The sequence below is a fragment of the Oncorhynchus mykiss genome, chromosome 22 (genome assembly GCF_057628025.1).
Source record: "Oncorhynchus mykiss isolate SJ-2025 chromosome 22, ASM5762802v1, whole genome shotgun sequence".
Taxonomy (NCBI): Eukaryota; Metazoa; Chordata; class Actinopteri; order Salmoniformes; family Salmonidae; genus Oncorhynchus; species Oncorhynchus mykiss.
In genome coordinates, this window is record NC_143043.1 from 9,585,767 (window position 1) to 9,606,968 (window position 21,202).

General features: G+C 42.7%; 1 protein-coding gene, 1 long non-coding RNA gene and 1 pseudogene across 3 annotated transcripts in view; 2 read left to right on the top strand and 1 right to left on the bottom strand.

The window, feature by feature from the left end:
* LOC149972793 (uncharacterized) overlaps positions 1–21,202 on the top strand; it is a 548,532-nt gene that overhangs the window by 20,945 nt on the left and 506,385 nt on the right. The window lies entirely within an intron of this gene.
* c9h13orf42 (chromosome 9 C13orf42 homolog) lies at positions 142–4,959 on the top strand. Of its 2 annotated transcripts, none has more exons than XM_090216372.1 (3): positions 142–748; positions 900–1,044; positions 4,628–4,959. In XM_090216372.1, exons 1-3 carry the CDS (start codon positions 335–337, stop codon positions 4,876–4,878), a joined length of 810 nt encoding a protein of 269 aa, XP_090072498.1. In that variant the 5' UTR covers positions 142–334; the 3' UTR covers positions 4,879–4,959. The 2 variants fall into 2 exon arrangements, with proteins under 2 accessions (XP_090072498.1, XP_090072496.1); XM_090216370.1 differs by having other exon boundaries at positions 260–779; positions 847–1,044.
* Positions 5,589–13,705, bottom strand: LOC110502040 (ribonuclease H2 subunit B-like; annotated as a pseudogene).

Consider the following 21,202-nt stretch of genomic DNA (forward strand, 5'->3'; position numbering starts at 1 on the left):
GCTTGAGGTGCCCATTAAGACATTTGACACTGCTGTTCAATAGTAATGACACAGGAGCGGGTTGAATTTCGAGGCCCGTTGCCATAGCACAACCCCCCATAACACCGCAGTGATGGCCAGGAACGTTTTTTTAAAGTGAGAGGAGTCTGAAGTTATCTTCTCTGCCAACGATACTCACGGGCAGTTTCATCCCCATGGACAAGACCAACGTTTTTCTTTTACGCGCCATGTGCTTGTTTTCTAATTGATTTCTGAGGAATACTACTTGGAAACGGTTATGGGCACCTCGATTGAATTAACATTATATTTTTTATAACTGAGTTACTCCACGCACATGTTTAGGAAGATCAACAACGCACTCCGTCCCAACAATGGGCACAGGGCTCGTGATGGCAGTCCGCGGTCCGAGCAGGACTACCACAGCGCGTGCACCGTCAAGTTGGTGCGGAGCACCTCCATGCTCGTGGTGGGCCAGAGGAATCAGTCATCCGTCAACTCCACACTGAAGCGGAGCAAAAGTTCTGTAAATGTCGAGTCCACCACCGCCTTGTATTATTATCAGAGGCAGGAGGACCGGATATGGCTCTACTCCCAAAATCAGAACTGCCTGGAGTATTTGGAAGAGCTGGTGGCGTTGAGACGGCAGTACACGAGGAGCGTCAACAACTTCAAAAGCAACGAGATGAAGGCCACAATCTCCCCCAAGAAGAAGCCTGCGCCACCCCCACCCAACTCCAAGGACGCACAGGTAGAAAGGCTTTGTGAATCACTTAATGGCTATGACCTCACCTCATAATTATCCTTGTGTCCTAAATGAAATTGTTTGAACCACTGAATGCCTTCTACTAAAGAAATCAATAGACAATCATGTTCTCTCTTATTTTGTAATTTTTTTAAAGAGCATGAGGACCAAACCGTCTGCCCCTCCAATCCCCAATGAGGAGGACACTCTGGACTTCTTTGATGCTGTCATCGCGAGCTGTGACCCTGAGCACACGCGCAAGCCCCATGTAGACGATGGGCACGCTGACGTTGACTTCATTGGTGAGTTGTGTTTTGGTTTGTAGTACGATCAATTTGCCTAAACAGCGAAGACAGTGGACAGCTACCTGGTGCTGATATAGAGACAGTGGACAGATACCTGGTGCTGATCTGGAGATACACAGCAAATTCTCTAGTTTTAAATCAACACTGACAATGTTAAATTTAAAACTGGGCCAGTGTCTACATGGGTCCAGACTTTTGCGTGTTAAAAGTCCCGAAGATCATTCAGATTTCCATGTAAAATAGCCTTTTGACTAACCATCCAACCTTTTTATGTGAGTAAAGGACATGTTGGATAAAAAAATGTCATGACAGGCCTGATGGAAACATAAATATTCTCTGTAAACTTTCCAAATGTCAACAAAACAAAATACGCTAGACAAGGTGGATCTTCTTGTGTCGGTAAAATTATTTATGTGAGAAATGTCAGTGAAAACGATTTTATGCGCAAATATTGATATACTGTAATAACCATCACATCGAAGTAAATTTGAAGTCATGCAATGAGATATTGTGTGGTCCTCCAACTAGGACTGGTTGGGAAAGCATGCAGTTTATTAGACCACAGATGGAACAAGTTATGATGAACATCACAGGGTGGTGAAAGTGCAAGGTGATGAGCTTGATGCTCCTTTCTAGTAAATATCGAGGGTCTTATTCTGGTGACATGATCCCTAATGCTTGGCTGCCATTTGACAAATAAAAATAATCTCGCTCTTTTGTCCATAATAATCTCATCATGTAGGCTATACAATATGTGCACTGTAGCCGGCTAGAGTGTGCGTGCAAAGACCAAAGTGGGCACACTCACTATAAAACACACATTTTTTGGGTGAGATGACATGAGTAGAGTTGAAAATGCAGTGACATTTTTTTACTTGTTTATTTGTGAATTTAACCGTGTACTTATATGTGCACCTTTTATCTGCAACAAGTTAATTAGATGGAAACACATCTCTGTTGGGAAAATTCGCAAATTGTTTTAATGCAGATTTTTTAATATTGGCATGAAAGTCTGTCGCCAATTGGATGGAAACCTAGCTCTAAAATATATCCCAGAATATTTTTGGGGGGATAGAAATGCTCAAAATTACAGAAAAAAAAGAGTCTACTTTCTCTCATGACTAACTACCAGGAACTTTGAAAAGACAAGCTGAGTGGGCAGGAGGTTATATTCAGGAGCTCACCTTGACTGACAGCTCTTTGGAAGGACTATGTCAATAAATTTGAATGCAGTGAGCAGTTACATAATCTCATGCAAATTTTGTGATACGCCAAGCAATCTAAACAACATTGAAATTGCATCAACGATGTCAATTTTACACCTCCTGTTTGACATCTCTTTTGCGGTTCACAGCATTGCTGACAGATTTTAACATGACAAACGTGTCAGCATTTTTAACTATGCTCCCTAGTAAATAGCTAACACCAGATACATATGAAAGTGGAAACATATAAGAATATTTGCCATAGATGAATAGTGTAAATTTTTAATTATATTTGCTGACACCCTGCAGTCAAATTTGGTCACCAGTAGAGTAGCTATCTAGCTTGATAAACCACACAGTCTCCTGCGAACACGCAGTCTCCTATGTTGGTTACAAGACGGTACTTATCTAAATTAGGTACGAGAATATCATGTTACCATTGGTGTAGTAAAATGAGAGTTTAGGTGATGTCACCTTGTCCCCTTAATAATCCCGCCTCCTGAAATCAAGTGTTTGACATGGGGGAAGGGATCAGTAACTTTATGCTCAAACTTTATCGATGTCGGCACAACATACAAAAAACAGAGCCCCAATATCATTTCCCAGTGTGCCTTGCCTTTTTGAGTGACTTGTAGAGTTACCACCCATGACTGTATTTGTTAGTGACAGCGACATGGTTGTTGAATTCCTTAAAATCTGGCCCTGTGGACTTCATAAAGTGAGTTTTTGCTGTAGGCAAATGTAACAGGGCCGTTATGCACTCACGGGGCATGTGCCCCCGACCAGGCTGCGGCCAAGAAGAGTCTGTGAGGCACATGCTCTGGGAGTGCAGAGCTGCCAGGGACCTGTGGAAGGAAGCAGGCCCCCTGATCACCCCGTGTCTGCCAGCAGGGGAGGACCTAACACCTCAGCTCGTGCTGTATGGGGTGGGCCGAAGGCCTATTCCATCGAAGGCCTTCACCAAGTTCTGTCCCACCCTCACGTGCTTGAAGGAAGCACTGTGGTCCTCCCGCAACCTGCTGGTAGGGAAAAGCGTAGAGACCACCCCCAGGCAGTGGCCATGGTAGCCACGGAAGCCCTGGGGTGGTACGGAAGGAAGGGGGCAATGGGTCCCCCACAACACCCTAGGTCCCGGCGGCCACGGACTGACAGCGCTGCGGCGCCTAGGGCGATGCGCCTAGGGGAGGGATCTCCTCTGAGCCCCGAAGGAAGGGACGGTAATTTATTCAGAGGAGCAGGATGAGGCGAGTTTGTACAAGGGACCGCTCCTGTACAAGGGACCGAAGACAGCCTTTTAACAAGGTGACTTTTTACCATGTTTTCCCTGTCTTAAAAATGTTTTACCTTTGTTAGATCATTAGTACACATTTTAAATGGCTTTTACAGATTTGATGTTTTCCAGGAAAGTACTTTTATTCATGGTTGTTTTCATTGATTTTAACAACATGTACTTTTTAACCAATTTAAATGTTACTTTCAAATGCTGTGTTTTATGCTTTGTTGCAGTTTTATGTGTATGACATGATGTACAAAATGTATGAGCTGTTTTTACAAGAAATGTGTTAATAAAACTTTTCCAAAAGAAAACAATTTAAATAAAACTGTTAATGACAATATCTTACATATATCATAAGGCCTTCCTTACTTTATTGGCAATATTTTACCCCAACACAATGGTGTTAAGAACCTACTGGTTTACAAATCACAATATACTGACTTTCAAAGTGACATATAATTCCTATTGGAATCCAGCCTGAGTTAAGACAGCCAACAGTTACACTGTTTATTCACACACAACCTGCAGTCAGAAAGATGTTAAAGGTTAGGAACTTTGATGAAAGAGACTACCTTAACTATTTAAGTAACGGGTGCAATAAATCTAACTAATTGATTGGATTAGTTTAGAAAAATGTATGTTATGTATCTTTGTGTGGCATAAAATTAATCAATCAATGTACATGCAAAAACACACATATTAAAAACAATCCCCCCCCCAAAATCTAGATCCAGTAGAGAGTGCTGGGAAATAAGATAATGATGGCCGTGGTTTTGATGAGAATGTTTTAGTCTCCGCAGAGTAAAACTGACACAATCACAGTCAACAATGGTTATTGACACCAACACTGGGGATTTTTTAGAGTTAATTTAACTCCTAAATCAACACTAGAAATGTAACACTGAAAAAGCAACACTAGGTGTAGTGAAGCCCTAGCTACCTGGTGCTGATCTAGAGACAGTGAACAGCTTGTTGCAGTCTCAGAGTAATTGTAACCGTAATAGATCACAAACTACCCTTTAGTGGTTTTTTCTCTCCCCATGTAGAATTTGGATGGGCATTTTGAGAACTGACGTGAACCCATCTCTCTCTTCATCAGTGGCCACCAGCACCAGTGAGCACGACCTCCACTCCAACTGGGTCATGAGGGTCCCACGGTGTCCCACAGATGAGTCCAAGCTGAAGAAGCCGGCCTCAACCAGCAAAAGCAACAGCACGGCCAAGAAGAACAGCGACAACGGGACGACGAGCAGCCGACGACACCTACAGAGAAACCCCATCCACCTGCCCAAAGTGGTGGAGAGCGCTTTCCAGACACTGCGCTTCAAGCCGAAACTCAAAAAGAAGTAGTACGAACTTGCTGAGTTTCATAACAAGTACGGGAGTCAACTTGGGGAGGTCCCGCGACATGCAAGCATTCAGCTGGTGAGGAATTGGCAGGGAAACCACAAAATAACCATGGATAGTAATATAGGAAGTGAGAGAGAGAAGTAGGCCTAGAGGAAGTGGGAACTGAGAGAAAGTGGCAGCCAATGATTATGGTATTATGTTGGTGTGGACAGGCTTAGCGTGTGCCATTGTTCGCTATGCCACCAGCCTGATAAATTATCCAGTCTGCTGTGGCCCCTGGGACTGATGGGGCGGTAACCCGATCCACAAAGGACCGTGCGTAACTTGGACAGCGTAATTACCAACAAACACTCTCATTACTTAGTTACTGTGACTAAACAGACCACCTACTCCACCTGACATCACAATCAACAATGCAACTGTCCATTTTCTTTTCCAAGTATTTTTATTACACATTTAGACTAGGCTTATTATATCCAGGTTTACCTGTCGCATCAGTCTCCCTAGACTCCATGATCAACATCACTGTATGAAATGTAAGATGTTCACCATGTGCCTCAGATTGAATAATTTAAATTATTCTTAAACATTAACCAAGGTACTGCAAATGGCACTGCTTATTTCGTTTTATACTGTAGTGGGCTACCATTGTACTGTAACAATATGATTAATCCTGTTAAGTCTATATTATTTATGTACATTAAAATGGGTCACCAAGGCACTTTTTCCATGACTTGTGGACCCTTGGTGTGTTTGTTGAAAAGGTTGTACTTTATTACAGGAGACGACAGGCTGAACTCATGCTGGTTATCGACACAATAATATGAGAGCACAGAAGGGATTTTTTATTTACCTAGGCAAGTAAAGTTAAGTCTTATTTACAATGACGACCTACCAGGGGGCAAAACGACATATTTTAACCTTGTCAGCTCGAGGATTCAATCCAGCAACCTTTCGGTTACTGGCCCAAAGCTCTAACCTCTAGGCTACCTGGAAGCAGTTTAAACATCATTTACTTTATATACTCCCCCCAAACCTTGAAGTAATAGCTATTCATGTTCTTGTTTTTTATCCTCTTATTCTCACAACTAGTGTGAATCAACCCAGTTTCTCAAGGCAAGTTCAAATCACCTTGCTACAGATCTGTTTCTCTCAAAAATACAGTTTTATTTTCTTTATTACTAAAGGCACAAATGTGCGCACAAACACACACATAAGGTACACTGAGTGTAAATAACATTAGGAACACCTTCCTAATATTGAGTTGACACCCCCCTTTTCCCTCAGAACTGCTTAAATTCGTCGGGGCATGAACTCCACAAGGTGTCGAAAGCATTTCACAGGAATGCTGGCCCATGTTGACTCCAACGCTTCCCACAGTTGTGTCAAGTTGGCTGGCTGTCCTTTGGGTGGTGGACCATTCTTGACACACACAGGAAACTGTTGAGCATGAAAAACCCAGCAGCGTTGCAGTTCTTGACACACTCAAACCAGTGTGCCTGGCACTTACTACCATACTCCATTGAAAGGCACTTCAATAGTTTGTCTTGCACATTCACCCTCTGAATGGCACATATAGACAATGCATGTCTCAATGGTCACAAGGCTTAAAAATCCTTCTTTAACCTGTCTCCTCCCCTTTATTTACACTGATTGAAGTGGATTTAACAATCAATAATAAACATCAATAAGGGATCATAGCTTTCACCTGGTCAGTCTATGTCATGGAAAGAGCAGGTGTTCCTAATGTTTTGTACACTCAGTGTATCCACGCACACCAACATACACATACAAATTCTGATGCACCATCCTAACAATCAGTTTCTCCGCTTTGCCCTTGGGGCTGAAGAAGGCAGACATGCTTTTCATGCCTGTTTTGTCCACCTTGGCCAGGATCTTCTGTGCCGCACTCATCTTCTAGGGCGGCTGGAGGAGGAGAAAAGATGTATTCAATAGTATTGCTCATCGGCCTTGAGTGAAGACGGCTGAAACGTAATTACACATCATCATGACTCTTTTCCAGACAGAATATACAATGTTACTTGGACCTTCGTCTGGATTTGAAGGCCTCTGCATTGCATTGCTTTAAACTGCACTCACGTGAACTTCAGGAAGGTTCCTCCCCCATATATATATATATAATTCTCTCATGGGTCCATTCATGCAGGCTGCACCTAATCTCCCTCACTTTGCGGGCGAAATCGGAGCTGTTGAATTTGGTGTAGTCCTCTCCCGCCTCCACTGATTTGTCAGACAGCTTTCACTTCTGCCGAATGAGGATGGGATGTATAGAGTGAGACCTGCTTTCCATCACTCTAAACACCAACCACCAATCACACCACAGACACACGTTTGTTTACAAGTTACCGTGGCAATACCGTGAGTATCACCAACTGACCAACCACATCCACCAACAATAGGCATAAGAACACACTAATCTACCTGTACACTGCTACCATCTGGTGAATCTCAAGAGAAGATCACAGTGAAAAAGCCAGACCCTACAATAGTTTATATGTAAAATAAAAGATTTATCCCGCTTTGGTTCCTAATACATGCAGAAAAGGAACAATGTCCCCAAATAAATAGAAAACTAGGAAAAAATATGTCAGTATATACAGTAGGCCTAACTACACAGTGTGATGACACAAGTAGCCTACACAGAGAAGCTGAATAAAATACCTTTGAATGATGCTCCACTTTCTTAGTGCTTGAGAGCTCAGGTAACCTGTCAGGAGGAAGGTGAAAGGTGACTGACCATCAGACTGTTAAACACTAATAATGCTGCTTAATGCATTGCCTTCAGAAGTATCAATGTCTTAATAGCACAATGTCACTTTCATCACCAGTACATTTCCAGTCAAAAGTGCTGACCTGGGACCTGCAATTATCTTCAAACTGTGGGGGATGTGTCTTGAGAAATCTAACTGCCACGAGTTATTTGATTTCGGTCTCCAAAACCGCACACTCATCTTCAGTTTTTTGGGGGTGGTTAACATGTATTTCAAATTACTCAGTGACACTTACGATGAAGCTACATGAACATTTGATTTTAGATTGTGCTTTTTAATTTTAGATTGTGCATGTACATACTGTAGATGCTTGAGGAGAGCTTTTCTCAGGTCTTCACTGATGTCCGCAGATATCAGACCACGGGCATACTGCAGGTAGTCCTCTGTGTTACAATGAAGAGAGGGTATAAGAGGGTTAATACCACAGCATCACTTTATACACTTCATTATGGAATGACATCCATCCTATTGATATCACAGGAAACTGGGTTGACAGTCTGAGCTTTAAATATAAAATGAATGTGAAACCGAAAATGTAACATGAGGCAATGTTTGGTGTGGAAAGCTCCTGATCTCTAAAGTGGGTTTGGTGCCATCCTCTGGTTAATTTGAGGATTGCAGGCCAGGGAGAACATGGCACAGGTCTGCGGTATTAGACCAGGCCCTGAGAGTGACTCACCTTCCTGGGTCTCTGACTCCTTCTAGACTCTGACGTACGTCATGGACTTCACCCTTTCTCCCACTGAGATGTTAGTCTTTCCGAGGGCCTTCACTGTCCTCTCAGCCTAGAACAGCAGGTACACAGCAAAACCAACACACTGTTAACACTGTTAAATCTACTGGAGAGCAGCAATTCTGAACTCCTGATTCAGCTAATCAAGGGTTTGATGATTAGATGAATCCAGTGTGTTATTCCTGGGCTAGAACAAAAGCCTGCACAACCTGGAGGTTGCCAGGATCAGATTGCTTCAGGATGTACTATAGAGCATGAAAACCCCTGCTTATGCAGCTCATAGATTGATCAATGTGTACCTTCTTCTTTAACCCTTCCATGGTCCTTTCCAGGCAGTAGCGGTGACACGTATAACACCTGAGACCCCTCAACATCACACTTTTATAATGTGTTCATGTGCAGCTCATCTTTAGAAAATCTCAAACAATTTCAAGGGTGCTGCAGTCTCGGAATTACCTGATATACTAATAAAATCTATCAATGTGCACTTCAGTCTGACATAGAAGTGAGAAATTAATTATTGGTTTTAGGGGTTTACAGTTGATTGTTTCTGAGGAGCACATTAACTTTCAACATTAGTTTGTGTGGGCTGAACAGTGACCTCTGACCTTTTTCCTCAGCCACGTGGTGCATGGAGGCCAGGGAGTGCGTGCAGCACAGCAGCCTGGTGCATGCTGGGAAGTCCTCGTCCATCACCATCTGGTACACCGACTGGAACTTTGCCTGCACCAGAATGGTATCACAAAGAGAGGAAGACAGTGATGACATCACAAAAAGAAGGGCAGAAATGACCTTGCAAAGAGAGACAGAATGATATGACATCACAATAACCAGACAGAAATCGAAGCACAGAGGGCAGAGGTAACGTCACAAAGAAAATAATGAAATGACAGAAAAAGGACAGGGGATGTAGCAAAGAAAGAAAGAGAATGTATGACATCACAAAGGGATGACAAGAGAGATCACAAAGCGAGAAAGACTGACTAAGATGAGATCACAAAAGGGGAAACATAAAGTTGAAGTCGGAAGTTTACACTTAGCTTGGAGTCATTAAAACTCATTTTTCAACCACTCCACAAATTTCTTGTCGGTTAGGACATCAACTTTGTGCATGACACAAGTAATTTTTCCAACAATTGTTTACAGACAGATTATTTCACTAATAATTCACTGTATCATAATTCCAGTGGGTCAGAAGTTTACATACACTAAATTGGCTGTGCCTTTAAACAGCTTGGAAAATTCCAGGAAATTATGTCATGACTTTAGAAGCTTCTGATAGGCTAATTGACATCATTTGAGTCAATTGGAGGTGTACCTGTGGATGTATTTCAAGGCCTACCTTCAAACTCAGTGCCTCTCTGCTTGACATTATGGGCAAATCAAAAGAAATCAGCCAAGACCTCAGAAAAAAAATTGTAGACCTCCACAAGTCTGGTTTATCCTTGGGAGAAATTTCCAAACGCCTGAAGGTACCACGTTCATCTGTACAAACAATAGTACGTCAGTATAAACACCATGAGAACACGCAGCCGTAATATCGCTCAGGAAGGAGACCGGTTCTGTCTCCTAGAGATGAACGTACTTTGGTGCAAAAAGTGCAAATCAATCCCAGAACAACAGCAAATGACCTTGTGAAGATGCTGGAGGAAACAGGTACAAAAGTATCTATATCCACAGTAAAACTATTCCTATATCGACATAACCTGAAAGGCCGCTCAGCAAGGAAGAAGCCACTGCTCCAAAAACGCCATTAAACAGCCAGACTCCGGTTTGCAACTGCACATGGGGACAAAGATCGTACATTTTGGAGAAATATCCTCTGGTCTGATGAAACACAAATAGAACTGCTTGGCCATAATGACCATCGTTATGTTTGGAGGAAAAGGGGGAGGCTTGCAAGTCAAAGAACACCATCTCAACCGTGAAGCACAGGGGTGGCAGCATTATGTTGTGGGGGTGCTTTGCTGCAGGAGGGACTGGTGCACTTCACAAAATAGATGGCATCATGAGGAGGACAATTGTGTGGATATATTGAAGCAACATCTCAAGACATCAGTCAGGAAGTTAAAGCTTGGTCGCAAATGGGTCTTCCAAATGGACAATGACCCAAGCATACTTCCAAAGTTATGGCAAAGTGGCTTAAGGACAACAAACTCAATGTATTGGAGTGGCCATCACAAAGCCCTGACCTCAATCCCATAGAAACTTTGTGGGCAAAACTGAAAACTTATGTGCGAGCAAGGAGGCCAACAAACCTGACTCCGTTACACCAGCTCTGTCATCGAGGAATGGGCAAAAAGTGGAGCCAGAGACAGCAGGGATTCAAACTGCAGAACCCAGTTCCTACATTTGAATATAAAAATTGATTTTATCAAACAAAACTATGCTACATCTTATCTCTGTGACCCTCAGGATGACAAATCAGAGCAAGTTTACTGAATTACTGATCAGTTTTTTTGTTGTTGTTGTTGTTGTTGTTGTGCACTCTCCTCAAACAATAGCATGGTATTTTTTTCACTGTAATAGCTACTGTAAATTGGACAGGCAGTTAGATTAACAAAAATGTAAGATTTCTGCCCATATTAGACATGTATGGAAAGTTTTGTTTCCTTTTTGACATCAGACACTGTGGCTGGATTAACGGGAATTGTATCTTTAAAATTGGAGGAATGGGCCAAAATTCACCCAATTTATTGTGGGAAGCTTGTGGAAGGCTACCCGAAACTTTTGACCCAAGTTGAACAATTTAAAGGCAATGCTACCAAATACTAATTGAGTGTATGTAAACTTCTGACCCACTGGGAATTTGATGAAAGAAATAAAAGCTGAAATAATTTTCTGCTATTATTCTGACATTTCACATTCTTAAAATAAAGTGGTGATCCTAACTGACCTAAAACAGGGAATTTTTACTAGAATTAAACGTCAGGAATTGTGAAAAACTGAGTTTAAATGTATTTGGCTAAGGTGTATGTAAACTTCCGACTTCAACTGTAAATACGCAATAAGCGCACTTTAATTTCAAAAATATGTATTGGCATATGGACCACTTTACTTTGATCAAGTAGGGCAACAGAAGGTAGAAGGGATCTATTGGAGTTAAATACGGTAGTCTACCATCTGTTCAAATAAAAACATTTGCATCTTCAACCCCATTATTTACACCTTGTACTAAACCCATTAAGCTTACCTATCATTAGCCAAGTAAATCTCACTCCACTATGCTGATCACGCCAACGGAGTGGAGTGGAGACGAGTATGTGGCGAGAAAGACCAGAGTGGTGCAGCAGTATAAGGCAATGCATCTCAGTGCAAGAGGTGTCACTACAGTCCCTGGTTTGAATCCAGGCTGTATCACATCCGGCCGTGATTGGGAGTCTCATAGGGCGACGCACAATTGGCCCAGCATCATCCAGGTTTGGCTGGGGTAGGCCGTCAATGTAAATAAGAATGTGTTCTTAACTGTCTTGCCTAGTTAAATAAAAGTTAAAAGAAACATTTCAAAACACGTGGACTGTGTCGCCAAAGGTCGATACTTGTAAAAACTTGTGTTCTTAAACCCTTACCATGTGGCTATATTTGTCCTCCGTGGCTGCGCATCTTTCTTTGTTGGCTGAAATCTATACTTTTAATGAAATGTTAATCAAATACAACCACTGACTGTTCCCTCATATCAACTGGGGGGGGGTCTAATGTTTTATTTATTGTCAGTCTATGAAAGTAGTTTGGCACGAATACAGGCAAACTGAAGTGTGTAGCAAATATTACAGTATGATTTGTTAAAGTGTTTAGTTAAATGCACATGCAGTTAGTATCTACTACATTTGATCTAGTTACATTTGTATCCACAGTGGGACGTTGCATGACGTCATCTTAAAGGCACATACTACAATAACAGAAATAGGTCTCCATCTATACTGAAAAACAAATAGAAACGCAACATGTAAAATGTTGGTTTCATGAGCTGAAATAAAAGATCTCCGAAATGTTCAGTACTCACAAAAAGCTTATTTCTCAAATTTTGTGCAAATTTGTTTACATCCTGGTTAGTGGGCATTTCTCCTTTGCCAAAATAATCCATCCACCTGACAGGTGTGGCATATCAAGAAACTGCATGATTATTACACAGGTACACCTTCTACTGGGGACAATAAAAGGCCACTCTAAAATGTGCAGTTTTGTCACATAACACAATGCCACAGATGTCTCAAGTTTTGAGGGAGTGTGCAATTGGCATGCTGACTGCACAAATGTCTACCAGAGCTGTTGCCAGAGAATTGAATGTTCATTTCTCTACCATAAGCCCCCTCCAATATCATTTTAGAGAATTTGGCAGTACGTCCAACCGGCCTCACAACCGCAGACCACGTGCAAACACGCCAGCCCAGGACCTCCACATCCGGCATCTTCACCTGTAGGATTGTCTGAGACCAGCCTCCCAGACAGCTGATGAAACAGGAGTATTTCTGTCTGTATTAAAGCCCTTTTGTGAGGAAAAACTCATTCTGATTGGCTGGGCTGGCTTCTCAGTGGGAGGTCCTGGCTCCCCAGTGGGTGGGCCTACGCCCTCCCAGGACCTCCCTTGGTTGCGGCCCTACCGAGTCATGTAATATCCATAGATTAGGGCAAAATGAATTTATTTCAATTGACAGATTTCCTTATATGAACTTTAACTCAGTAAAAATCGTTGAAATTATTGTATGTTGTGTTAATATTGTTTTTATATATTCTTAAAAGCACACATACACACATTTTGTGCAAATTTTTGGCATTTGTTTTTCTTTTACCATGATTGGTCATAATTGCTTTAGTAATATTCTCACTGATTGAACATTTGAGTAAACAGCAGTTCATGCCTGTTAAATACTACAGTAAATTGAATGATCAAGGCGTTATATGCAAATACGATATTATGTGTTTTTGCTGTACGTTGGTTGTTATTAGTTACACTTATAGTTGTGACCAGTGGCACCTTTCTTAATGGCAGAGCACTCCAGATCATCTTGAGAAACAACACTTACAGTATAAACACGGAGAATACCAAACATTAGGAACACCTTCCTAATATTGTGTTGCACCCCCCTTTGCCCTCAGAACAGCCTCAATTCTTTGGGGCATGGACTCTACAAGGTTTCGGAAGCATTCCACAGGGATACTGGCCCACCTCCTGAGGGGGAAGAGGCGCTGTCGCGCCTTCTTCACAACTGTGTGTGTGTGTGTGTGTGTGGGGGCCATTTTAAGTACTTTGTGATTTACTGACGTTGAGGGAGAGGTTGTTGTTCCGGTCCCACACTGCCATGTCACTGATCTCCTCCCTGTAGGCTGTTTCATCGTCACTGGTGATCAGGCCTACCATCAATGTGTCGTCAGCAAACTTGATGATGGTGTTGGAGTTGTGTGTGACCTCTCAGTTGTGGGTGAACAGGGAGTACAGGAGGGGACTAAGCACAAAACCCTGTGGGCCCCCCGTGTTTAGGGTCAGCACCACCTGGGAGCAGCCCGTCAGGAATTCCAGGATCTAGTTGCAGAGGGAGGTGTTCAGTTGCAGGGCCCTAAGCTTAGTGATGAGTTTTTTTGGGCACTAGGGTGTTGTTACAGTATTCTCCCTGTACACCAAGTCAGAACCGTAGGATAAATAAGGGGGCATATAAGCACACAATAAAGACTCCTACAAAGTTCTCTTAAACAGGCTATAGGCTACATGTGCATGGCCAAGTCAGAACAGTAGGCTAAGTTATGAGGGGGAAAGGGACCAAATTATTAGGGTGAGGCACGTGCTACTAACAGCTTACTACACAACATAAACTTAGCATTACTTTCTTAGCTACAGTTTACATATCTCCCTGGTATTTTACATAATTTATGCAGCAGGATACAAGACATTTTGGACTCCCCTTGTTGTGCTGTGCTCACTTGAACAGGCAGTCCTTCTTGTGGGCACCTTTTGTCATTAAAGTCTTGCATTCTCTGGTTTTATGGTGCTTTCAAGACAACTGGGAAATCAGAAAAAGTTGATGGAGGGTGTGGGGGGGTGCTCCCTCTGCTGTTTCCTGAAGTCCAGGATCATCTCCTTTGTTTTGTTGACATTGAGTGAGAAGTTATTTTCCTGACATCACACTCCGAGGGCCCTCACCTCCTCCCTGTAGGCCGTCTCGTCATTGTTGGTAATCAAGCCTACCACTGTAGTATCGTCTGCAAACTTGATGATTGAGTTGGAGGTGTGCATGGCCATGCAGTCATGGGTGAACAGGGAGTACAGGAGAGGGCTGAGAATGCACCCTTGATGGGCCCCAGTGTTGAGGATAAGTAGAGTGGATATGTTGTTTCCTCCCTTCACCACCTGGGGGTGGCCCATCAGAAAGTCCAAGACCCAACTGCACAGGGCGGGGTCGAGACCCAGGGTCTCAAGCTTAATGATGAGTTTGGAGGGTACTATGGTGTTAATGCTGAGCTGTAGTCATTGAACAGCATTCTTACATACAGTTGAAGTCGGAAGTTTACATACACCTTAGCCAAATACATGTAAACTCAGTTTTTCACAATTCCTGACATTTAATCAGAGTAAATATTCCCTGTCTTAGGTCAGTTAAGATCTCCACTTTATTTTAAGAATGTGAAATGTCAGAATAATAGTCAAAATTATGATTTATTTCAGATTTTAGGGCTTTGTGATGGCCACTCCAATACCTTGGCTTTGTTGTCCTTAAGCCTTTTTGCGACAACTTTGGAAGTATGCTTGGGGTCATTGTTCATTTACGACCAAGCTTTAACTTCCTGACTGATGTCTTGAGATGTTGCTTCAATATATCCACACAATTGTCCTCCTCATGATGCCATCTATTTTGTGAAGTGCACCAGTCCCTCCTGCAGCAAAGCACCCCCACAACATGATGCTGCCACCCCCGTTCTTCACGGTTGGGATGGTGTTCTTCGGCTTGCAAGTCTCCCCTTTTTCCTCCAAACATAACGATGGTCATTATGGCCAAACATTTCTATTTTTGTTTCATCAGACCAGTGGACATTTCTCCAAAAAGTACGATCTTTGTCCCTATATGCAGTTGCAAACCGGAGTCTGGCTTTTTTATGCGGTTTTGGAGCAGTGGTTTCTTCCTTGCTGAGCGGCATTTCGGGTTATGTCGCTATAGGTCTCGTTTTACTGTGGATATACATACTTTTGTACCTGTTTCCTCCAGCATCTTCACAAGGTCCCTTACTGTTGTTCTGCGATTGATTTCCACTTTTTGCACCAAAGTACATTCCTCGTGTCTCCTTCCTGAGCGGTATTACGGCTGCGTGGTCCCACGGTGTTTAAGGTCTGGGGAGTTTCCTGGCCATGGACCCAAAATATCGATGTTTTGTTCCCCGGGCCACTTAGTTATCACTTTTGCCTTATGGCAAGGTGCTCCACCATGCTGGAAAAGGCATTGTTCGTCATCAAACTGTTCCTGGATGGTTGGGAGAAATTGCTCTTGGAGGATGTGTTGGTACCATTCTTTATTCATGGCTGTGTTCTTAGGCAAAATTGTGAGTGAGCCCACTCCCTTGGCTGAGAAGCAACCCCACACATGAATGCTCAGGATGCTTTACTGTTGGCATGACACGAAACTGATGGTAGCGCTCACCTTGTCTTCTCCAGACAAGCTTTTTCCCGGATGCTCCAAACAATCGGAAAGGGGATTCATCAGAGAAAATAACTTTACCCCAGTCATCAGCAGTCCAATCCCTGTACCTTTTTCAGAATATCAGTCTGTCCCTGATGTTTTTCCTCTAGAGAAGGGCTTCTTTGCTGCCCTTCTTGACACCAGGCCATCCTCCAAAAGCCTTCACCTCACTGTGCATGCAGATGCACTCACACCTGCCTGCTGCCATTCCTGAGCAAGCTCTGTACTGGTGGTGCCCTGATCCCGCAGCTGAATCCACTTTAGGAGACAGTCCTGGCGCTTGCTAGACTTTCTTGGGCACCCTGAAGCATTCTTCACAAAAATTGAACCGCTCTCCTTGAAGTTCTTGATGATCCGATAAATGGTTGATTTAGGTGCAATCTTACTGGCAGCAATATCCTTGCCTGTGAAGTCCTTTTTTGTGCAAAGCAATGATGACGGCACGTGTTTCCTTGCAGGTAACCATGGTTGACAGAGAAAGAACAATGATTCCAAGCACCACCCTCCTTTTGAAGCTTCCAGTCTGTTATGCGAACTCAATCAGCATGACAGAGTGATCTCCAGCCTTGTCCTCGTCAACACTCACACCTGTGTTAACGAGAGAATCACTGACATGATGTCAGCTGGTCCTTTTGTGGCAGGGCTGAAATGCAGTTGTTACGCCCTGACCTTAGATATCTCTGTTTTCTATATATTTTGGTTAGGTCAGGGTGTGACTAGGGTGGGTACTCTAGGGTTTTTGTAGGTCTAGGGTTTTTGTATTTCTATGTTGGCCTGATATGGTTCCCAATCAGAGACAGCTGTTTATTATTGTCTCTGATTGGGGATCATATTTAGGCAGGCAATTTTCCCACTTTCTGGTGTGGGATCTTGACTATGTGTAGTTGCCTGTCAGCACTATATTGTATAGCTTCATGTTTAGTTTGTTATTTTGTTAGTTTGTTCGGTGTTCATTCTTTTAATAAAGAGAATGTATGCATTCCACGCTGCACCTTGGTCCGATCCTTTCAACAAACATGACAGCAGTGGAAATGTTCTTTGGGGATTCAGTTCATTTGCATGGCAAAGAGGGACTTTGCAATTAATTGCAATTCATCTGATCACTCTTCATAACATTCTGGAGTATATGCAAATTGCCATCATACAAACTGAAGCAGCAGACTGTGAAAATGTACATACATTTGTGTCATTCTCAAAACGTTTGGCCACGACTGTACAATTATTCCATCACAATGTATTGTTGTAAATAAGACCTATCTTGATGTTATTTTATGTGAATTTATTAACTTTTTGTGAGTGTGGGTTCCTCTCTGTGAATGAAAATTGAGAAAATGAATGGAAATCCCTTGGATTGAGAAAACATTGAGGGACATTTCCCTTCTCTGATTCAACTAGATGTTGGAACATATCTGATTCAGTTTGATCCACCTGATGTAATGGTGATGGAGGTAATCGGTAACTTAAAGATATCAGCAGCAGGTCATGATGAGATTGGTGCCTCTTTGGTGAAATCAGTGTCTTCCTCGATTACTGAGCCTCTAATGTACAGTATACATGTATCTTCACCAAATCTATGCCAATTAAAGACTAGAAAATTGGCAAGGGGATCCTAGATCTTTTACAAATTATTGCCCAATATCTGTACTTCCATGTTTTTCTAAAAATCAGAGAAAAAATTTTGAATAAGAGAATGTTGAAACATTTAAATCAACACTGTATTCTATATGAGCACCAATATGGTTTTCGAAAAACTACTCCACAGATATGGCTCTTTTGCAACTTGTGGATAAAATCTTTACAGCCCTTAACAACGATGAATACATCGGCATCTTTTTAGATTTATCCAAAGCCTTTGACATGGTTGATCAAGAAATAGTACTTTCTAATTGCGTTATTACGGTTTTCATGATTATACGTACACTACATGACCAAAATTATGGACACTTGCTCGTCGAACATCTCTTTCCAAAATCATGGCCATTAATATGGAGTTGCTCCCCCCTTTGCTGCTATAACAATCTCCACTCTTCTGGGAAGGCTTTCCACTAGATGTTGGAACATTTCTGCGGGGACTTGCTTTCATTCAGCCACAAGAACATTAGTGAGGTCGGGCACTGATGTTGGGTGATTAGGTCTGGCTGACAGTCGGCGTTCCAATTCATCCCAACGGTGTTCAATGGGGTTGAGGTCAGGGCTCTGTGCAGGCCAGTCAAGTTCTTTCACACTGATCTTGACAAACCATTTCTGTATCGATCTCGCTTTGTGCGCGGGGGCATTGTCATGCTGAAACAGGAAAGGGCCTTCCCCAAACTGTTGCCATAAAGTTGGAAGCACAGAATCGTCTGGAATGTCATTGTATGCTGTAGCATTAAGATTTCCCTTCACTGGAACTAAGGGGCCTAGCCCGAACCATGAAAAACAGCCCCAGACCATTATTCCTCCTCCACCAAACTTTACTCTTGGCACTATGCATCGGGGTAGGTAGTGTTCTCCTGGCATCCGCCAAACCCGGAATCGTCCGTCGGACTGTCAGATGGTGAAGTGTGATTCATCACTCCAGAGAACGCATTTCCACTGCTCCAGAGTCCAATGGCAGCAAGCTTTACACCACTCCAGTCGATGCTTTGCATTACGCATGGTGATCTTAGGCTTGTGTGTGGCTGCTCGGCCATGGAAACCCATTCCATGAAGCTCCCAAAGAACAGTTATTGTGCTGACATTGCTTCCAGAGACAGCTTCGAGACAGTGAGACAGTGTTTCAACCAAGGACAGATGATTTTTACACGCTACACGCTTCAGCTCTCACCAGCCCCGTTCTGTGAGCTTGTGTGGCCTACCACTTTGCGGTTGAACCGTTGTTGCTCCTAGACGTTCCCAATTCACAATAACAGCACTTAGAGTTGACTGGGGAAGCTCTATCCAAGCAGAAATTTGACGAACTGACTTGTTGAGCTCTTCAGTACAGGCCATTCTACTGCCAATGTTTGTCTATGGATATTGCATGGCTGTGTGCTCCATTTTATACACCTGTCAGCAACTGGTGGGGATGAAATAGCAGAATCTACTAATTTGAAGGGTTGTCCACATCATTTTGTATATACAGTGCATTCGGAAAGTATTCAGACCACTTGAATTTTTCCACATTTTGTTACGTTACAGCTTTATTCTAAAGTTGATTTAAAAAAATGTTCCTCATGTACACACCATACCCCATAATGGCAAAGTGTAAACATGTTTTTAGAAATGTTTGCAAATTTATTGAAAATACAAAACAGAAATACCTTATTTACATAACTATTCAGACCCTTTGCTATAAGACTTGAAATTGAGCTCAGGTGCATCCTGTTTTCATTGATCATCCTTGAGATGTTTAACTTGATTGGAGTCCACCTGTGGTAAATTCAATTGATTGGACATGATTTGGAAAGGCACACACCTGTCTATATAAGGTCCCACAGTTGACAGTGTATGTCAGAGCAAAAACCATGCCATAAGGTCGAAGGAATTGTCCGTAGAGCTCCGAGACAGGATTGTGTCGAAGCACAGACCTGGGGAAAGGTACCAAAAAATGTCTACAGCATTGAAGGTCCCCAAGAAAACAGTGGTCTCCTTCTTTCTTAAATGGAAGAAGTTTGGAACCACCAAGATTCTTCCTAGAGCTGGCCGCCCGGCCAAACTGAGCAATCGGGGGAGAAGGTCCTTTGTCAGGGAGGTGAACAAGAACCCAATGGTCACTCTGACAGGGCTCCAGAATTCCTCTGGGGAGATGGGAGAACTTTCCTTAAGGACAACAATCTCTGCAGCACTCCACCAATCAGGCCTTTATGGTAGAGTGGCCAGAAGGAAGCCACTCTTGAGTAAAAGGCACATGACAGCTCGCTTGAAGTTGGCCAAAAGGCACCTAAAGGACTCTCAGACCATGCGAAACAAGATCATTTGGTCTGATGAAACCAAGATTGAACTCTTTGGTCTGATTGCCAAGCGTCATGTCTGGAGGAAACTTAGCCCTATCCATACGGTGAAGCATGGTGGTGGCAGCATCATGCTGTGGGGATGTTTTTCAGCAGCAATGACTGGGAGACTAGTCGGGATCGAGGGAAAGATGAATGGAGCAAAGTACAGAGAGATCCTTGATAAAAACCTTCTCTAGAGCGCTCAGGACCTCCGACTGGGGCAAATGTTCACCTTCCAACAGTACAATGACCCTAAGCACACAGCCAAGACAACGTAGGAGTGGCTTCGGGACAAGTCTCTGAATGTCATTGAGTGACCCAGCCAGAGCCCGGACATGAACCTGATCAAAGATCTCTCGAGAGACCTCAAAATAGCTGTGCAGCGATGCTCCCCATCCAACCTGAAGGAGCTTTAGAGGATCTGCAGAGAATAATGTGGGAAACTCCCCAAATACATGTGTGCCAAGCTTGTAGTAACATACCCAAGAAGACTCGAGGCTGTAGTCGCTGCCAAAGGTGCCTCAACAAAGTCCTGAGTAAAGGGTCTGAATACTTACGTAAATGTGATTTTTTAAAAAATGTTTACCTGTTTTGCTATGTAGATTGATGAAGGGGAAAAACTATTTAATCCATTTTAGAATAAGGCTGTAACAAAATGTGGAAAAAGTAAAGCGATCTGAATACTTTCTGATGGCACTACATAGTGTATCGATTTTTTAAAGCTTATATTGATGCACAGGTGTGTCCATAGACTCTTGATGATTAAAATCCTGACTAAAATCCCTAATTAATAAAATGAGATACATTTCGTCGTGGGACTTACTGCAGAGCTTGTTGTAGCAGTTGCACACTGCTGTCACTAGATGGCGTCAGAAAATCATGAAGATAGGGCCTGGAGGCTGGAACTGCTTTAAAGGGACAATTGGCAGTTGCTACATACATTTTTTTACTTGAAATTGAAATGAATTATATATACATATTAATTCTTGAAGAATATAACTTGTAAATACCTCACAAGCTTACTTTAACTGTCGTACCACCATCAGAACCCAAAATATAAGCTTGTTTTACTCCAGTGTTTGTAAACAAATGTTGATATCATAGATGGTCAGTCCTTGCATTCATAGCTCTGTCCATGAAATTGACAGTGATTGCATTTCTCCATCCCTCAGCTTTTTACTC